General features: G+C 35.6%; 1 protein-coding gene and 1 long non-coding RNA gene across 4 annotated transcripts in view; one reads left to right on the top strand and one right to left on the bottom strand.

Moving 5' to 3' along the window:
- Lama2 (laminin subunit alpha 2) overlaps nt 1-18,416 on the bottom strand; it is a 597,153-nt gene that overhangs the window by 326,964 nt on the left and 251,773 nt on the right. For all 3 annotated transcript variants that reach the window (XM_085689751.2, XM_085689745.2, XM_085689747.2), the window contains exons 9-10: nt 13,806-13,905; nt 9,334-9,494 (exon numbers count right to left, since the gene is read on the bottom strand). In XM_085689751.2, coding sequence (XP_085545877.2) covers nt 9,334-9,494; nt 13,806-13,905 — 261 coding nt within the window. The remainder of the gene's footprint in view (nt 1-9,333; nt 9,495-13,805; nt 13,906-18,416) is intronic.
- On the top strand, nt 2,317-13,434 carry LOC125394333 (uncharacterized). Its single transcript, XR_007230180.3, has 5 exons — nt 2,317-2,523; nt 7,829-7,969; nt 8,708-8,887; nt 11,981-12,051; nt 12,210-13,434. It is a non-coding gene; the product is annotated as an uncharacterized LOC125394333 (long non-coding RNA).

Genomic DNA, 18,416 nt, shown 5'->3' with positions numbered 1-18,416 from the left:
TACTTTCACACTAACATGATCTTGGAAGCCTGAGTTTTACTCTTCCTGTAGGTTTGGGGCCTTATGTTTTGGGGTTTTATGTTTTAAACCTGTGACTCAACATTCCATCCACAAGTCAGCCTCTTACTGTATCCCCATTTCATACAGGAAGATCTTTTTGATTGCTGAGATTTGGAACTTGCATGTTTTGACTTTGCGTAAGAGTGAACCTTCTGATCTACAGGAGAGCTCTCTGCAAAACTTAATTTCCTTTGTTGCCCCCATCAAACTGTTAATAAATGCTTTGCACATTATTTCTGTCTGTGACTCATTCATCCAGTCGGAGCTCTGTGTCCAGGTATGGTAGGAAATAGAAATCTTTACTCCAGAGGATTGTAGCAAAAACAACTGGAAAATGTACAGATATCCTAGTACACATTGGAAAAAAATCCCTGCTCTGAGACTTGTACAAAGAGCATATGCCATGGCTGACACCAGATTACCACCACAGTCCCTAAGTCCCTGAAGGAAGAATAAGCAGAAAAGTGACAGAATTGATACAAAAGATGCATTCTGTTTTCCCCGATCACAAAAATAAGCTATTGCAACATTGTCCTCTGCAGCTGGGAACCTTTTAAGTGTAGTACCTACTAAAGGCTGTTTCCCAAAATAAGTAGATAAAAACCATGGTTTTTGTTCTTTTCTTACCTATTACATTCTAAGATTGGCAGACAATCCCACTGGTCCCCAGACTACAGGTGGGAGAACAACACATCCTGAACTTCTAACATTGAGAGCTATTTTTATTATGATATTTTCCCTTCTTTTTGTTCTGCTACTTCTTTGTACTGATGGCCTTTTAAAGAGTTACCAGTATAATTTGATGTTTCAAAAATATTAAATGTCTCTTAATTTCATCTAAGTTATCAGAGTCTACTCCATTAAATCCCTAATCACTTCTGGAGGGCAGCTTTTGTCAATTTATTTCGATATTTTAAGTGTTTAGAGTCCATTAGTGATTTGCTAATTTACATATTTAATGATCGTTTCTGCACTGAAGCCAATGAAATGGTACAATTTCCAGGTTCCTCACTTTTATTCCGGAAATAACTATTCCTAATAAACATTCACTGGTCATTTCTTGATTGTTCTAACTGCATATACTAACTTTTAAATATGAACCAATCATAGCCAATAGACTTCTCATTGTAAATATTCCATATAATAGATAGCACATTCTTCCATGATGTGATATTAAAAGTGTTACCAGTGTTTTCAATGTATTCAAACTATTTTTTATTACCATGGCCCTCAAAGGGCATGCCTGGTCATATTAGCATCATAATCTTTACTAAGAAACCTTAAAGCTGCAGATGACCTGTATGTATAGCTTTACTGTAGGAACACACTTATCTCACATGTAAAATTAACATTTTTTCCCTCCTGAACTAACACCCACCTTCTCAGGAAGGCATGCTCACTTTACTCTCATAGTTCCATTGATTACACACAGCAAAAATGCCTAATTAAAAGATATTGCGGTCTATCCTACAAAAGACTCTTAGTGGCTGCCCTTTATTTCTTTACAACTATTTTTGCCACAAAAAGCTAAATTTGAAAAACCTTTCTATGTAGCTATTTTTTTTCCCTTCAAGTCAGATGCTGTTGAGCTGACATCAATTTTCTTTTCACGATGGCTTCCTCAGTATAGCCTCTCTCTGGAGAAACAGAGTCACAATAGCTTTTCCATTCTGAGTCTCATGAAGCTGCCACCTTATAAATTAGGTACAACTTCCACAGCGTGTGCTTAACTGTGATCGTTAGTCAACTGGGAATTCCATTGACACAGTTCCTGAGAACATCTATAGTGATATTTAAGTTATTTTTTATTTTAATGATAATTGCTTTTTATTTTAATGAAAATTACTAAATTTTGAAGTCATGCTAAGGTTTTGAGGCCTGTATAGTCAATTATATGTTTTTCTCTCATAAAGGCATTTATTTTAATGTGTCTTAGATTGAAATAAGTTAACACATAGAAGGATAAATACTTAAGTAGCAATGTTTGTTGAGTGCATATTCTTTAGATAATAATTGGTTTAGGGAAAGATGAAAAGAAATGAGAGAGTTTCACTTCTCACAAACTAAGTTTTATTCAATGTTGTTTAAAAGGAATACCCATTTTCTAGTTTAAATGGTCAAAACCAGTTTTTTACCCAGTAGCTATTCAAATAAGATCTCAGTGCACAACAGGGTTTTGTTCTAAATGCACCAATGATAAGTGGGGCTTTATAAACAGAACACAAGAGGGTGAAGCCAGAGAAAGCTACCAACAGAGAATATTAAAAATAGGTACAATTCTTGTTAAAACTCCCCAGCAGCTTGCTTGCAGAAGGCAGGGCAGATTGCTCTAATGGGAAAGATGAAGGACTCACGAGAGGCTGATTTATGAGGGTTCTTATTAGACTCTCTTAGACTTTAGGATGAAGACCAAAGGAAAGGTTTAGACAAAAGGAGAGGTTAGAGGATCCTATCTAATGTTGGGTAAGTAAAGAATCTTTCTCACTCGTGTGTGTATGTGTGTGTATGTTTGTGTGCATGTGTGTGTGTGTGTGTGTGTGAGAGAGAGAGAGAGAGAGAGAGAGAGAGAGAGAGAGAGAGAGATTTATGTTACTGTTATGTTTTCTCTATGAAATTTTGATTAGAGATCAAATTATTTGCATCAAAATTCTTCATTGAAATGCTATGATTTTAAGTCTTATAAACTAATGGGATAACTATTCCTGAACACAAACAACAAAGAGAGAAATTCAGAATGTATAAAACATGAAAATGTCACAAAAGAACCAGACAATGAGTGGGCTTTTCTCAGTACTTGTGAAAAATCAAAGCAACAATCAACCAAAAATAACCTCACTTGGATCTACAATTCTGTACAGAGGTTGTTTTCTAGTTATACCTAATGAGATTTAGGTAAGATATACTCAGTATCGTTGCTGTATAGATAATTAAGCAGTATTAAATGGGACAAATAATGGACTGCCAAAGTACATAATGTTTGATTCTTTTCCTCCCTTCTTTCTTATAATCATTGTGCTACCTTCTTTTTGAGTGACGATGATGGCATTTCATAGGTTTCATCTCATCACCAGAAGTAAGACAGACACAAATAGGATTCAAATGCAGAAAATATTTAAAGGAAAATTGCAAAATGATTGTCACAGGAGAATGCTTCCTAATTGGAGAGTCAAAAAAGCTTTGAAGGGAACATGGAGATTAAGCTGAGACTGAAATCATCAGACAAAATAAACAAGAGGAGAAATGAAGTTTCCTAAGCAGCTTGAAAGAACTTAGAAACCTCCAATCACTGAAAGCCTGAGGACTGGGGATTTAATCACATCTACAAATGGTAGCAGATGCTCACAATTAATCCAGACAGGAACATTGAGGCCTGATGGTCTTGAGGACTACTAAGGTCTCAACAGAAAGTGCAATAAATAGAAAGCAAAAACAAAATGAACCATTAACTCTAATTTCTTGTCTTATACTTATATTTGGTAAAAATAAAGTCAGGTGTTCCTTCTGGAATCAAGGCCAGACTATAGTATTTGTCACATTCTACAATCCTACTCATTTGAAATAAAGAGCACAACACCAAAGTACAAAAGGGGCAACTTCTAGTATGTGGTACCAGGATATGTCCAATGACCAAGAGGGAGGTAAGTGTTACATTTAGCAGACTTGGCACCATGATTTGCAAAAGGTAAGACTTTTCAAGAAGAATGGAAAAGGCATAGCAATTTGGAAACACTTCAGCTAATTTTCATATTCAGAAACGTGAGGATCATATTTATTAATATTATTCTCCATAGAAATCTAGAAGAGAAAACCTGTGTGAAAAAGTAGCAGTGTAGTTGATATTTTACAAGTGTAAAGGATTTTTATAACTCTGTTAAATATGAAAATTCCTCTGTAGCACCAGTTATCTATATTTTAAATTAGAAATTATCTTAGAGGATCAGAAAGAGGCATGTTGTATAATATCAATTACCTACAACTTAGTAATCAGACAGGACTGATATTGTACATATTTGCTTTACTTATATGTTTATTACTAGACACTATAGTCAGTCATTTAATTTCAGATCTAACTTGATACCTTTTTCTCTAGTCAACTATCATTCTAAATTAACTAGGTATCATACAGTATATTTAAAAATTTTTTACATGTATGTTCATACACAAAAATTTACAGTTATTAAGTGTTTTTCAGTTGACATGAACACAAATTTTATGGCAACCATTTTTTGACTGAAGTTTCTGGAACTTATCAGTCCTTATGCAAGTAGATTTACTGTGCTCACCTTAGTTGTTTCTTTTTATTATATTGAATGAAAATTTAGTTACTTTTAGTGACTCTGAGGAATTGGCTACAGAAGAACTAGCGGGTCCCCAATCACTGATACTCAGGTTCTTAAATAAAATCTTGTTCCAACTTTGTCACCCTTGTATATCCTTCTACTCAGCTAAACCATCCAAAGATTAATTACAAAAATGACTACAATGTACATGACATGCCAATCATTGTTACATGAACTTATGGGGTTAAAAAAGAAAGTGTTCCATATATATAATTGCTTTTCAAACATTTATCTTTCTGTTCCCTGTTTTCTTGATGGTATTTTTGGGACCAAATCTAGGGTTTTGTGCATATTAAACAATTATTATAGCAGTAGCTATCTAGCCCTGGTTGTTCATCGCATGTTGAGCTGAACATACAGAGGTTACAAACACAGCCAAGGAAAGGGAGGTTACCATAATTCATTTTGGGGATTTTTTTCTGATGTTTATTTTTCTTAGTTTCATTATACCAAGCATTTATGTGTAGAACATCTTTTATGTAAATTTTGAAAATGCGGTGTTAAACTTGTTTATGATAAATGTCTAGTCCTGACATTTCTAGAGCACAGGGGACAGTCATCTTGAGGATGTCAGTGGTCCTAATCCATCCTAATAACAATGACAAACATTCATTTCCTTCTCCCCAGATTATCTGTGCTGTTTGGTAGTATCAGCTAGCTCCACATTTTAAATTTCATTTTACATTCTTGACTATTTTTGTTATTTTATTTGTTTTTTGAGAATTTTCTCTGTATTTTGATCACATTCATTTTCCCCTTAACCTCCACTCTTCCCTTTCCCTGCCCATCAACTTTGTCTAAACTCGAGTCCAGTTTGTGCTGTCTATATGCTCTTGGATGTCTGCCTTCCACCTGACTGTACTACCTAACAGGGGCCACATGCTTAAAGAAAACAGATTCTCTTTAAAGTGAATATTTTCTTAAAGTCAATTATTTTTCACTACATGCATATACATGCTTACAAACATACTTTATACTGAAATAGAATTGATCATTTTATTGTAAATATCCAATTACATTTTTATTCTCATAAAAATTTTGATCTGTATTGTGTTGTGGAAACTCCTTCAACCTATAGCCTTTGAGATACCTGCCTGCTTTGTCCATGGTGTCATGTACTATAAGTCCAAATGAAATTACAGATGATGCTGGATTTGGTTCCAGTTCTGAACTCACACAGAGGACTGTGGATTGCTACCCTTACCATTAGTTTATTCCAAAATAAATAAACCTTTGCTATATTCCATTCTGGGCTATTGTGGAACTCTTTGGTATGCCAAAAAATTGGTGTCCAATGTGAGACATGAACCCACAGTCCTGAGATTAAGAGTCTCATGCTCTACCAACTGAGTTCTCATTTTAAAAATTTAATGTATAATTAAGAAATACAGATTAATAGATAGTCATCTATAATAGTCAAATTGTAGTCTTGTTAGTTAGGTCTGCTAGATGTACAGATATATTTCAGATGAATAGCTATTCTTCAAACCTTTTAAAGACCTATAGAGTATGACACTTAAAATATTTTAAGAATTTAGATTTTTCTCAACAGGGAAACATACCTACTTCTGGCAGCACAAAATACTTCAGAGAGGTTGATGGACATTGATAAAACTCATTATGGAATTTGCCTTCAATGTGACAATGCTAGCCATTTGGGCAAGAAATTGCTCTTGCCTGGATGGCTTGATGGTATGCTATATGAACTGAACAGGCAGAACCCACAGAAAAATTACTGCTGAACTTGCCAAAAAAGGTGAAATAGTCCTTCAGGGTTCCTGCTTCATAATAAAGGCTGCCAGATACTCTGCAGAACACAGAAGAAAGTGACTGACCAACTGCCACTAGAGGCAAAAGAGTCCTTCAAATTTCCTGCTTAATGGAAAAGTCTGCCAGATACTATGGGCCTGTAGGCTGAAGATTGATGCCGCAATATTACACAAGAACTTTGGGTAGCTGTCTACCAAGCAAGATGCTTCTGTCAATTATAGAGTTAGAACGTTGCTTACAATGTACTTCCTGTTTACTTAGTTAATATTATATTCTTCTGGGATCTTCAAAGAGTTGAAGACAGATAGTTATAGTTTTCCTTCATTATGATAAAAGGTAAATTAGATATGAAACTTAATACTTACAAAGACAGATGACAGAGCATTTTCCTTAATTTGCCACATGTCAGTGGACTAAATATTGTAACTATAACTCTGGCTTGATGAGTGCTTTGTTATATGTAATTTTACTATGCTAAAGTGAAAACCTTCCTTTTTAATTAGATAGAAAATGGAAGATGATGTGAAATGTTCTTCTGTACATGTGTTGCTTTATTGGTAAAGTCAGGCAGAAAATCAGAACATGGATATATAGAGAGAGGAGGCAGAGTCAAAGAGATTCCATGTAGCTGCCAATGGAGAAGCATGCCATGGGAACCTTTGCAGTAAGACACAGCCTTGTGGAGATACACAGATTAATAGAAATGGGTTAATTTAAGATGCAAGAGCTAGCTAGAAATATTCCTAAGTCATCAGCCAGTGTTGTAATTAATGTAGTTTCTGTGTGATTATTTGGGTGTGGGTGGCTGGGAAATGAACAAGCAGCCTCTGTTTACAATATTATTTTTCAAACAGTTGGCACAACTATTTAAAAACCATACTTTTTTTTAAAAAAGAAAAGATACCTCATTCCTTTCTGCACTAGTGGGTGTTCCTTTCAGCATTTAAATCGTATGCATAGCTGTTTTAGATACTTAGCTATTTGTTATTCTTGTAAATGAGAGTTGATGGGCAATCCATCACAGTGCATTGTCTGTACATTGTTACATAGTTCATTATAAAATACCATGATATAATTATGTTGTGACAGAATTTTTGATGTAAATAACTCATTCATTTTGTGTGTATATTTTCTATATTTTTACAGTTGTGCTTACATCTTATGAAATTTGCTTTCTGCAATTTTTTTATCATAACATTTCTTAAGTTCTGATGCTTTCTATTTGAAATATCTCACCGTTGAACGACTTAGCTTTTGATGATGCTCTTTGGTTAATTTTTAAATCTCATTTATGATGTCCTAATTACTTCTCATTGTAGCATTTCAATGGTGTCTTTAGAGCATCAAGTGCTCTAAGACATGGTGGCATTTTTCTCATTAGAATTACAGTCTCTCTTCTCATGAATTGGTATCTAGCCAGCTCCAGGAACTTTCCCTGTGAGCACAGCTAATCACCAGAGCTCTCCTTTCTCCACCTTCTTGGTTCTATCTCCCAAAGAAGTCAATGAAGTGAACCTTGCCCCTCTCCTCTGTCAATCCTTTCTTAAACATAGCAGATGTACAACTTTTCTTTGAAAGTATGTATCTAAAAGTGCATCCTTTCTCTTGCTTGAATGCCTGTATTCTACAGACTCATGAAGTTTCTTTTCCACCTTAAGTTTAGCTCTACCTGTCCTGCACTGGAGTAAGCGACAAAAATGAGAGATACCTGCAGCACTTTGGAAAAAGGAAGGGAGCATAAACAAGAGCTTTCTCAGTGCAGCTGAGAGGAGAAGAACTGAGGCTGTAGGATTGCCCAGGTAGCATTCAGCAGGGGATGGAGGTGGGGGTGGGCCAGAGGCAGGTGGTTCCTGAAGCAAGCCACCACCTAATCACTGCTGTCCAGTGCTGGTCTTGGAGAGAGTTTTCATTACAGATAATACCGGAATGAAATGCACTAAATCTAGAAAATTTATTATATTCAAGGCAAGAAAGCTTTCACAGTGGCTTTCTGCTCTCTGTGTGCAGTAAGTGGTGCAACCTCAAGATAAATTGTCTTAAATAGTCTCTAAATGGTTCAATAGTCTCTAAAATAATACATGCCTATTATGTAAACAAATGTATGTAGTTTTATTATTGTTATTGCATATAGTAAGTTTACATAAATTACACACATAATATACTAGATAACATATTTTATAAATGCTTTTCCTAATATGTATTGATATTAAAATATTTTATTATGCTATAATATTTATGCATATATGCAAAATACACACACCAACTATCATATATTCCTAGATAAGCATAATAAATTAGTAAAGGAAAGAAAAAGCTATTAAAAATCTTAATTTAACTGTCTTGCTTTGTAAGTCTCCATAAAAGATATCAAAATTGCTTTCATGTTTGTAATAATATGGCATGCCATCATTTTAAAAGATTGCTCATGCACTTGTTTAATACAATTATGCAATAATCAGAGTAGCATGGAACAGACTTCTGTAGCTGAAGCAAATCAGTCTCATCTTTTCAGACTTCTATGTGCCTCTGTTTCCTAGGTGTGTGAATGCTACCGGTGCAATATGTCCTTCAACGTTATCACGACGAGCTATTGGCTGGCTATTTAAAAAAATAAAATGGCCTTTCTGAAAGTAACCATAGGAGAGCACATCGCATCTTTAATCAACTCAACGATGCCTTCCTACACTCTGGTAATTAGATGGAAGAGTTCAAATATGGTGAGAATCGTAAGGCCTATCTCTACTCAGACTTCAGGGGATTATATTTTTAAATCTTTGACCGAATTCTTTTCAGAAGTAGTTGCAAAGGTGTATATGTATGTGTGTGTGTGTGTGTGTGTGTGTGTGTGTGTGTGTATACATACAGATTTAAAACAACTACCTTTTCAAGTGGTACACACATTTTTGTGCAATGGGAGAAAAATCATTTGTTATAAAATGACATAGACCACTAAAGGGGCCTATGTATTTGGAGAATTTACGTAAATGCAGGGGTGGGGCAGTGAACCTGGTTAGCATTTAATGACACTTACAAGAATGTTATGCTCTTAAAAGATATGCACCGAAGAAGCTTTACGTTCCTAATGGCAGCAGGCATAACAGAGAAGCCAAGGGATGCTGTCCTCTGTCTTGACAGTGAGACACAGCTAGATTAAACTACGAACCTTACAGCTACAGGGTCCAACACAAGGGTCCTCATTTGTGCTCCCTAAGCCACTGCAGTTGCAAGGTTGGCAGTCTGGATAGCCAGTGTAGCCCCTCACACACCGATCACAGCTCACGCCTCCAAAGCCAGGCTTGCAGTGACAGGATCCAGGTAATAAACCTGCAGAAAGAAGCATTGCATATCAGCACTCTTGAAGGAAACACACAATTTTATTTTTGAGGTTTGAATTATAGTAACTTTTAAGTTGAATTCTGATCACAAAATTAGTTTTTTAAATTTTATTATTTAAAAATTTAAAGCAATTTTATATTTAAATATATTTGGTCCCTATTCTTCCTTTCCCTAAGTTCCTCCAAATCCTCTTCCCTTCCCTATCCAATTTTAAGTACTTTCTCAACAAAAAAAATAAAAGCCTAATACAACAGTAAAATCTAGGAAACAAAATGCAGCAACACCCAAAAAACGAGAATACACACATACCAAACTGTAACCAAATACAAGTACACACAAAAACTGTGCATTCCATTATGTTTGTCAGCTACCTGTGCATGAGGCCTGTACTACTGTGGTTAATGTCCCCAGTGTCACTCTCTTGGAGAAAACTGATTTTCCCTCTCCCAGCAAGTATACGTGACAGTTTGATTGTTAGCTTTTACCCTAATGGCTAGGTTTTCATTCATTCATTAATTGATTTTTATATATAAAAAAGAAAAGAAAAACACATAAGATAAAACAAAAACTATCACATCTAATTTGGACAATACAAATGAAGAGACGGAAAAGAACTCCAGGAGAAGGCACAAGAATCAGAAACACATCTTTTCTCACACCCAGGAATTTCATAAAAACACTATAAACTGAAAGCCATAATACACACTAAGGATCTGGTGCTGACCCGTACAGGTCCTGAACATTCTCCTCCAGGCTCTGTGAACTCATATTGAGCTCTGTTCATGTTGGTTATATGGCCTTTTTCTGTTCATCAGTAAATCTATAACTAAAAGATCTGGAGTCTTTAAGTAATGACCTCAGAGGGACTGGGTGGATGGTTCAGCCATTAAGAGCACTGTTGCTCTTTCAGAGGAACCAGGTTTGGTTTCAAGCAAATATGGTAACTGAAGATCATAGGTAACTCCAGCTCTCAGGATCCAACAAACTCTTCTGGCTTCTGCCAGTACCAAGCACTCACATAGTGCACATACTTACATGCAAGCAAAACATCTATACACATAAAATAAATAAATCTAAAAGTATTAAAAAAGTAAGGCATAAAATTTGAAGAGATGGTTCAGCTAATGGAGCTTGCAAGCATAAGGATATGGATTTCGATTCTTAGAATTCACATAGAGATTGAATTGGTCAGTGTATATCTACAACCCCAGCACTGGGAAGTAGGATTAGGGCTTATAGAAATAAGCAGATGACTGGAGCTGGTTGGTCAGTCCATGTAATCAAATGGATGAATTCTGGGTTGAAAGACAAGGTAGACAACTGTGAAGGAAGACAACCTATGTTAACTTTTAACTTCCCATATACGTGCCCGCAAACCATGCCCATGTACCTACCTACAGACATGTTTCCACACACACACCATAAACATGTGGAATTTAAGAAAAATGAAGGACATGAAACATCTATGAAGCTACAATTTCTGTATACCACGGCTATGGAAAATGCCAACAGTAGCAGAAGAACAAAATGACCAAGGGGTGCTTTCCATAAAGGTTAAAGCTTGTGACAGAACACTGGGAAGAATAAGCTGTGTCTTGAGTATATCTGGTAGCTCATAATCAAGCCTTCCCAGAATACCATAGCAGATGGGTACGTCCTTTGGAATAAAGATGGACTACTTACAAGTTTACAAAGGTAATGTGATGTTCTTATGCCCACAGTGATGCTAAAGGGAAGGCTGAATGGGGGTGGAACTGGATTAGTGGGGTGAGTGTGATAAACATTCAGTGTAAGAAATTCTCAGCAAATTAATAATTTTTTAACTTTCAAAAAGAAGGCATCCATAGGAACAGATTTCAGACATGAAGGAGGGATATGAAAGTTGTTATAATTTCCCTGTTCTTTTGACAGAGAAACGTTACAGATAATATGGTCACAAGAACGACTTTGGTCTGTAAGGTGCAGACTGCTGTCTCTTGTTCATGACTTTGATTATGAAAATAGGAAACATGTTGAATGAATGAATGCAAGAAACAGGCTTTCAAAATAAGAGCAAATCAATGAAATATGATCTTCATCAGATAAAAACAAAGGGTAATGAAATTCAAGAATACATCATGATAAGATGTCATGTCACTGAACAAAATGAATATTAAACATGAATAAGTCAAGCATACACTCTATTTCTATCAAGAGTATGTTTGCATAATGTACACAGGAGTTGTGAAATATGACTGAAAATAACAAACACAAAGAACATATGTTTATGTCGGGAAAGGAAGTAGAAAAGTAAAATTGCTGGATAAATATTAATTAAGGCCATGAAATATAGAAGATTTAACACCATAAACATTCAGTTTACATTGATAAAGATGTAATAAAGTAATTTTTGTTAGACTTTTGCTTCGAAACAATCCTGATTATAGGAGTTGGAAAGATGGATTGGTGGTTAGGAGCACTTTCTGCTCTTCCAGAGAACCCTGGTTCAATTCCCATCACCCATATGAAGACTCAACTGTTAGCACCTTTGAGGATCCAATAAAAGGTAAAATGTGAAGTAAAAAAGGATGGGCAATATTAAAATTTTTTCTTTTTATGAAATTTCATTTTTATTGCTTCTAAGCTGTCATTATATGATACATTTATTTTTCTAATTCTTCTATTTCTTTTTTTCTTTCTTTTTCTTTTTTTTTTGGTTTATAGAGACAAAGTGTTTCTGTAGCTTTGGAGACTGCTCTGGAACTAACTATTGTAGACCAAGCTGGTTTTGAACTTAAAGAGATCTGCCTGCCTCTGCCTGCTTCTCTCTGCCTCCTGAGTACTGGGATTAAAGGCATGTGCCTCCACAGCCTGGCTAAATTTTCTATTTCTAATAACTTTTTGAATAATGTTCTGATTTTGTTGGTGACACAATACTATTGAAAATTGTAGTTGAGTTGTCATTAAAAAAGGAAAGAATTCATGATGGCATGATTTAATTTCAAAGGTGTTAGGTCAGAAATACACACAGTCTTCATTACTTGCCACTTTAAAGACGCTACTCAAATTACCCAGAGCAAATACATTGAAATTAGCTCCCAAATATGAATTTTATCATTTTGCCATTTGTTTGTTTGATGTTGAGAGTTTATTGTAAAGTGTATTCCTCAGAGCATTGGGTTTCAACTCATACTACTAGTATGAGTATGAGACTAGTACTACTGTCTAGTCCTTCATGCACACTTGGAATCACCTACTTCTCATAATGTGATCTCTCTTCTTGCTGCTCAGTGTTGCACACAAATCTCTCAGTGCAACCGCCAAACACCTACACTGGGCCCAGTGGAAGTTGTAGAACAGTCTAAGTAATAGGACATAAAATTGTATGTATGATATGTATGTTTTATATATAAACACTTTCGCTCTTTATGCTCATCCTACCTCCTTCAGACACACACACACACGACTAACTCAGATAGCATCATTTTCCTCAAGAACACATCATGTAAATAATAGTGATCCCATAAGATTATACTGCCTGGTGATATCATTAGTTTATATCACGCAAACTAAGATATTTCTACAACTAAACTTTTTAGGACAAATTTTTCAGAATTTATCTCTACCATAAAATGTCATGTTACTGTATGCGTATATCAGAGCAGATGATATTTTTTCTTTCCTTTCTTCTATATTTCTTTTTGCTTTCCAAACAATATAGTATAGCACAAAATAAATTATTATGGAGAATAAAAATGGAGAACATGAACAAGGAAGTCAGGACCACGAGGGGTGCGTTCACCCACTGATACAAGGGGACTGATCTAATGAGAGCTCACCAAGGCCAGCTGGACTGGGACTGAACGAGCATGTGATCAAACCGGATTCTCTGAATGTGGCTGACATGGGGGCTGTCTGAGAAGCCATTGATAATGGCACTGGGACTTGTTTCGTCTGCATGTACTGGCTGTTTGGGATCCTAGTCTGTTTGGATGCTCACCTTCCTAGACCTGGAGGGAGGGGGGAGGAACTTGAACTTCCCACAGGGCAGGAAACCCTGACTGCTCTTTGGACTGAAGAGGGAGGAGGAGAGTGGGGGGAGAGTGGGAGGGTATTTGGAGGAGGGGAAGAAGTGGAAATTTTTATAAATTAATAATAATAATTAAAAAAAAAAGAAAAAAAAATGGGATCCTAGAAAGCACACTGTTAGATGTCAGAATCCTGACGGCTTGGACGGAATTATTGGGAATCTCTCTGAAAAGGATGGTGTTTGACTTGCCGTCACCCTTTCATCAGGGCGCAGCTCTCTACTGTGCCTACCTCGCCGGGCATATTTCTCATCCTTGACACAGACTTCACCTAAGGAGCCAACCGGATCACAGCGACATGGCTGGCATGGACTCGGATAATTTGGTGACACCTGAAAAATAAATGAAATGACTTGAATCGAGTGTAATAAAAACGCCAGTGTTTTCAACTCAGGAAACAATTCAGGACAGTTTTTCTAAAAAAAAAATACATAACCAATTATTTTGATAAGATTATCAGTATTTATCTTAGACACAGATTGGAGAGCTTCTAAAATCCATTTTTTCTAATTAGATACACAAAGTAAAGCATTTGATACCATCAATCTGTAGATACTTGTTATTTAGAGTCAATAATCAATAAGATTTTTTCGTGTTTTATAATCACTGCATTATTATCATAACAAAATGATGATATTTGTTAGGGATACTCAAATATTTCACATAACTTAACGTACCTGCTAATTCTATGTCTTAATATGACATGGTTTAAAATCAGCAATGTCAGCTTTCCTCCCTGTTTACTTTCAAGAACCTTCACACTAATCATGTCATAATTATTCAAGTAGAAATTTACATTTACTGCTCAACGGAGGCACAATTAAAAATTTAGATTAGAAACCTGGTTTTCTAGGAAGCTGTATATCCTGGAAATAAATTTTCAGATTCTGTTAGTAGAAGAAGTTGATCTCACATCCCATCGGGGCCTTTTCAGGCCTCACCCTTAACTTTGACACCTGGACAATGACAATTGCTCCAGCGATGTTCTGTAGGGAAAAATGAAGAGGGATGCATGGAAGGTATCTCACAAGATCTTTGGCATACAGTAAATGCTTAGGATCACTAGTAGCTTTAACTGTTGATTAATTTAATTAAACAAATCTAAACTGCTCACACTTCTGCCCTCCCGTTTGTTTTCCAGATGGCCAGGTGGAAAGCAAAAACCCTACACTGACATCCCAGGAAATGACATGCATGAATATACTTTCTCCAGTAGACTGCATCTTTCACATGTGTCTATACATAGTTTAATTTTTAAGGGGAAACTTTTTTGCTGATATAAATCATGATGTAAAAACTATACTTGATTATATATCTAATTAAATATGACTAAAGTTCACTACCATTTAACAACCATCATTTGTTTAAGACATTTTTAATCATGTCCCCACGGAGCTAGCACTGTACCTAATGCAGACATGAGCCATGTTAAACAGTTTAGGGGAATAAAACTTTTGTAAGACACCGATTAAAGAAATGTAATAAAATAGACACACGAGAGAAGCCTCTAGGATCAAATGCCACAACCCATCACGTTCCATTTAAATAGTAATTTTGCGGAAACAGTGGCTTTTATACTGGAGTTTAAATAGAAGGAGTTATTTGTGAATAAAGTTTAGAGCAGGGCTTTCTACAGGGAAAAGCCACCAGACTTTAGGAAAGAAAAACCTCTGTGGCATATTACAAGACATTATAGATACTTTGAATTAACTTTTGACTGTTACAACCTAATTCATGTTTGCAATGACAAGAATGAGGAAACAAAGCCTTCTAGAAAATTATTTTGTCTGATCCTGATAAGGAAAAGCTGCCTGAGTCAGGTCGTTGATAAGGAAATTCTCTAACCTATGACACTGACAAACAGATGTGTTCTATAATGAATTCAGTGCTCTCAAAATAATTCAGATTATTACTAATTAGCTCTTAGTAAATTTTGTTAAATATTTTATGTGTGAAATATACACATGTCAGTCAAATCAAATATATGAATTTAGTAGATAAATCTAGGATCAAATTAAATTCAGTAAGATCAAAGGTCTCATGCCTGCTACGTAAATGCTTCTATTCTAGGCTACCTCTCCAAACATCAGGACATTTTAAGAATATAATGGAAACAATTTACTTAACAATTTGCCAGACACAACGCTTTTGATTTTGTAACTTTGTAAATGTCTACCCAGATAGTAAATGTTTGTAAAATTTTCATTTTTAAAAAATTCTTTTTTAATATAAACATTTTTATAATAATTGCAAAAGTTGTTTATTCCTTTACCTGTGTCACTTGTAAAAGAAATTAAACCCAATTATTAGTTACGATCATGACAATGTACCTTGGTCTGACATACCATCAGATGAAAATGTGAATTTGGGGGAAATGTGACAATTGATTACTTGATACTTTGAGCATAATAAAAATCAGTCATGAACTATAAAAATTTGATATTTGATATGGGCTTTGGTGGCACACACCTTTAATCCCAGCACTTGGAAAGCTGAGACAGGCGGATCTCTGTGAGTTCAAGACAAATCTGGTCTACTAAATGAGTTCCAGCACAGACAAGGCTACACAGAGAAACCCCATCTTGATAAGCAAGCCATAATAATAATAATAATCATAATATGATTTGCAAAACAAAAGTTCATGTTTGGAGAACAGAATGAAAAAATCTACTGGAGAGATGCTGTGGAAGGGTGGATATCTACACCTGTGTATTAACATCTGCTCACAGTTTAACTGATTGATTCTGCATAAAACAATCATTCACAGAATGCCAAGAAGTCCACTGGAAAGAACTAAAAAGAAAACAAAGAAACTTGAGTAGAGTTTTCAGTGCTTTGCACCAACTAGACAGGTTTTTAAAAGAACTTAGAAATGTAAGTTAAGCACCAAGAGCTTTCCATCAGCCGTCTCTCAAGCATCAAATGCTCTCGTCCTCCACTCTACGCTCCAGCAAGTTTACTCTACTTAGGATGCATTCAAAATCTTCAGAGGAAGAAAATGGGATCCAGGAGGTTTGTACTTTATCACCACAAACGCACTGTAAGAATGTGTGTTTGTAGGCATGAGAAAAACAGAAAAATGTGATCATCCTTATGAAAGAGAAGTCGATAAAAATAGACCCCATGGAGACCCAGGATTGAAATGAACACACAAGGAGGTCAATACAGGAACTATAGATATGTCACATAATTAATAGAATGATGTTTATGAGGGATGCATGAAGAATTTCAACTGAAATACTTTACAAAGTATGAGAAAGGAAGAAACAAAACAAAACAAAACTCTAGACCGCTGAAAAAACAAAATCTCAAGTTTTCAAATTCATTGGATGTGTATAATTTAGATTATGAATAGGGGTGTGGTCAACCCAATGGCATGATGTCAGATAAAGAGAAACTATTCAATCTGAAAAATGAAAAAGAAATAAAAGGTAATTAAGACCTCAGCAACCTGACGGGAACAATTAAGTCACTTATCACACAGGTAGTTTGTCTCAGAAAGGAAAAAGAGAACATAGACCAAATAATACAGTTAATAAATAACGGCCTATCAGGTCTGGAGATCTCGGCATTTGGGAGTCGGAGGTAGGAGTATCGTAAGCAGCCTCAACTGTAAGTCTAGCCACCAATTGGGTTACATGAAACCCTGTCTCAACAAAACAAAATGAGTACCCTAAAATATTCTCAATGTGAAGCAAAATCAAAGTCGGTTGCTATGAGAAGCTCAGTGAACCATGCAAGATAAGCAAGGAGGAATCTTGACAACACACTGCTGTGTACTGACAATGGGGAATATTTTGTGTAAACTGACCAGTGGTAAAGTGCAGAATGTCCGTTTCTGTCTCTCTCGCCCTCCTCCTACCCTGTATCTATTCTCTTCTTTCGTTTCCTATCACAAAGGTGAAGATAGTTATTTGCTTGCAAAGCATACACAGACCATGCACTTAATCTGATAGGTAGGGCAGTTTTCCAAAATGTAGAACAATTGTTGAGAGGCAAACCTAAAGGAGGTGTCTAGAAGGCAGTGGCATTGGGACCAGCTCCTGATGCCAGAGCTCTGGAGACTGAAGCCCGAGAGGGATGAGTTTGAGGCCAGTCTGGACTGCATAGTCAGTTTCAGACCATCCTAAACTATTTGGTGAAACCCTGGCTGAAATTCACACAGTCAAATCTTTATTCCAGGTAATGAATTAAGAAAGAGTACACATAGTGGGAACAAGAAACAAATGTCAGGTGTGCTTTCATAAGGACTAATGAAATCTAGCAGATGATGGTACCACACTCACAAAGTGATATAGGCTTTTAAAGGAATAGGGGTTAGTCAACACACAAACACAATCTTCATAGTAAAAGTTTGACTGCTTGGAAGAAAATAGAAACTACTCTGAAAAATAAGATACATTAGCATGATCAGTGAGGGTTGTCTGTAATTTCAATATTTGTGTGCCTGGCTAGGTAATTCCAGTTTGATAATAGCTCCATCATGAGACTCTGTCATACACAAAAATAACATAAAAATATAAAACCTGTTAGGTTTAGCCATATATCTAATTTTAAAAATTAATTAATATCAAATTTTACTCCAAGCAATCATGAAAAGTGAAAAATTGCAAGTTTGTTATCTCGCTCGGAAATTCTAAATTGTACTAAATGTTTGGAAAAGATCTAATTTCCATTGTACATAAACATTTTTTTAATCTGAGGAAAAGGAAGCATTTCCTAGCTCTTTTGTTTGAGCGTAGTAAACTATATTGCAAATGACTGACAAAGATATCATAAAAATGTTAAAGTCCCAAATTCCTTATACAACAAAACAAAACTCCTTAACTAAATAAAATCATCC

This window comes from Myodes glareolus, chromosome 1, assembly GCF_982192425.1.
Source record: "Myodes glareolus chromosome 1, mMyoGla1.1, whole genome shotgun sequence".
Classification (NCBI taxonomy): domain Eukaryota; kingdom Metazoa; phylum Chordata; class Mammalia; order Rodentia; family Cricetidae; genus Myodes; species Myodes glareolus.
Note: the sequence above shows the minus strand (reverse complement) of the source record. Positions and strands in the feature narration are given on the sequence as shown.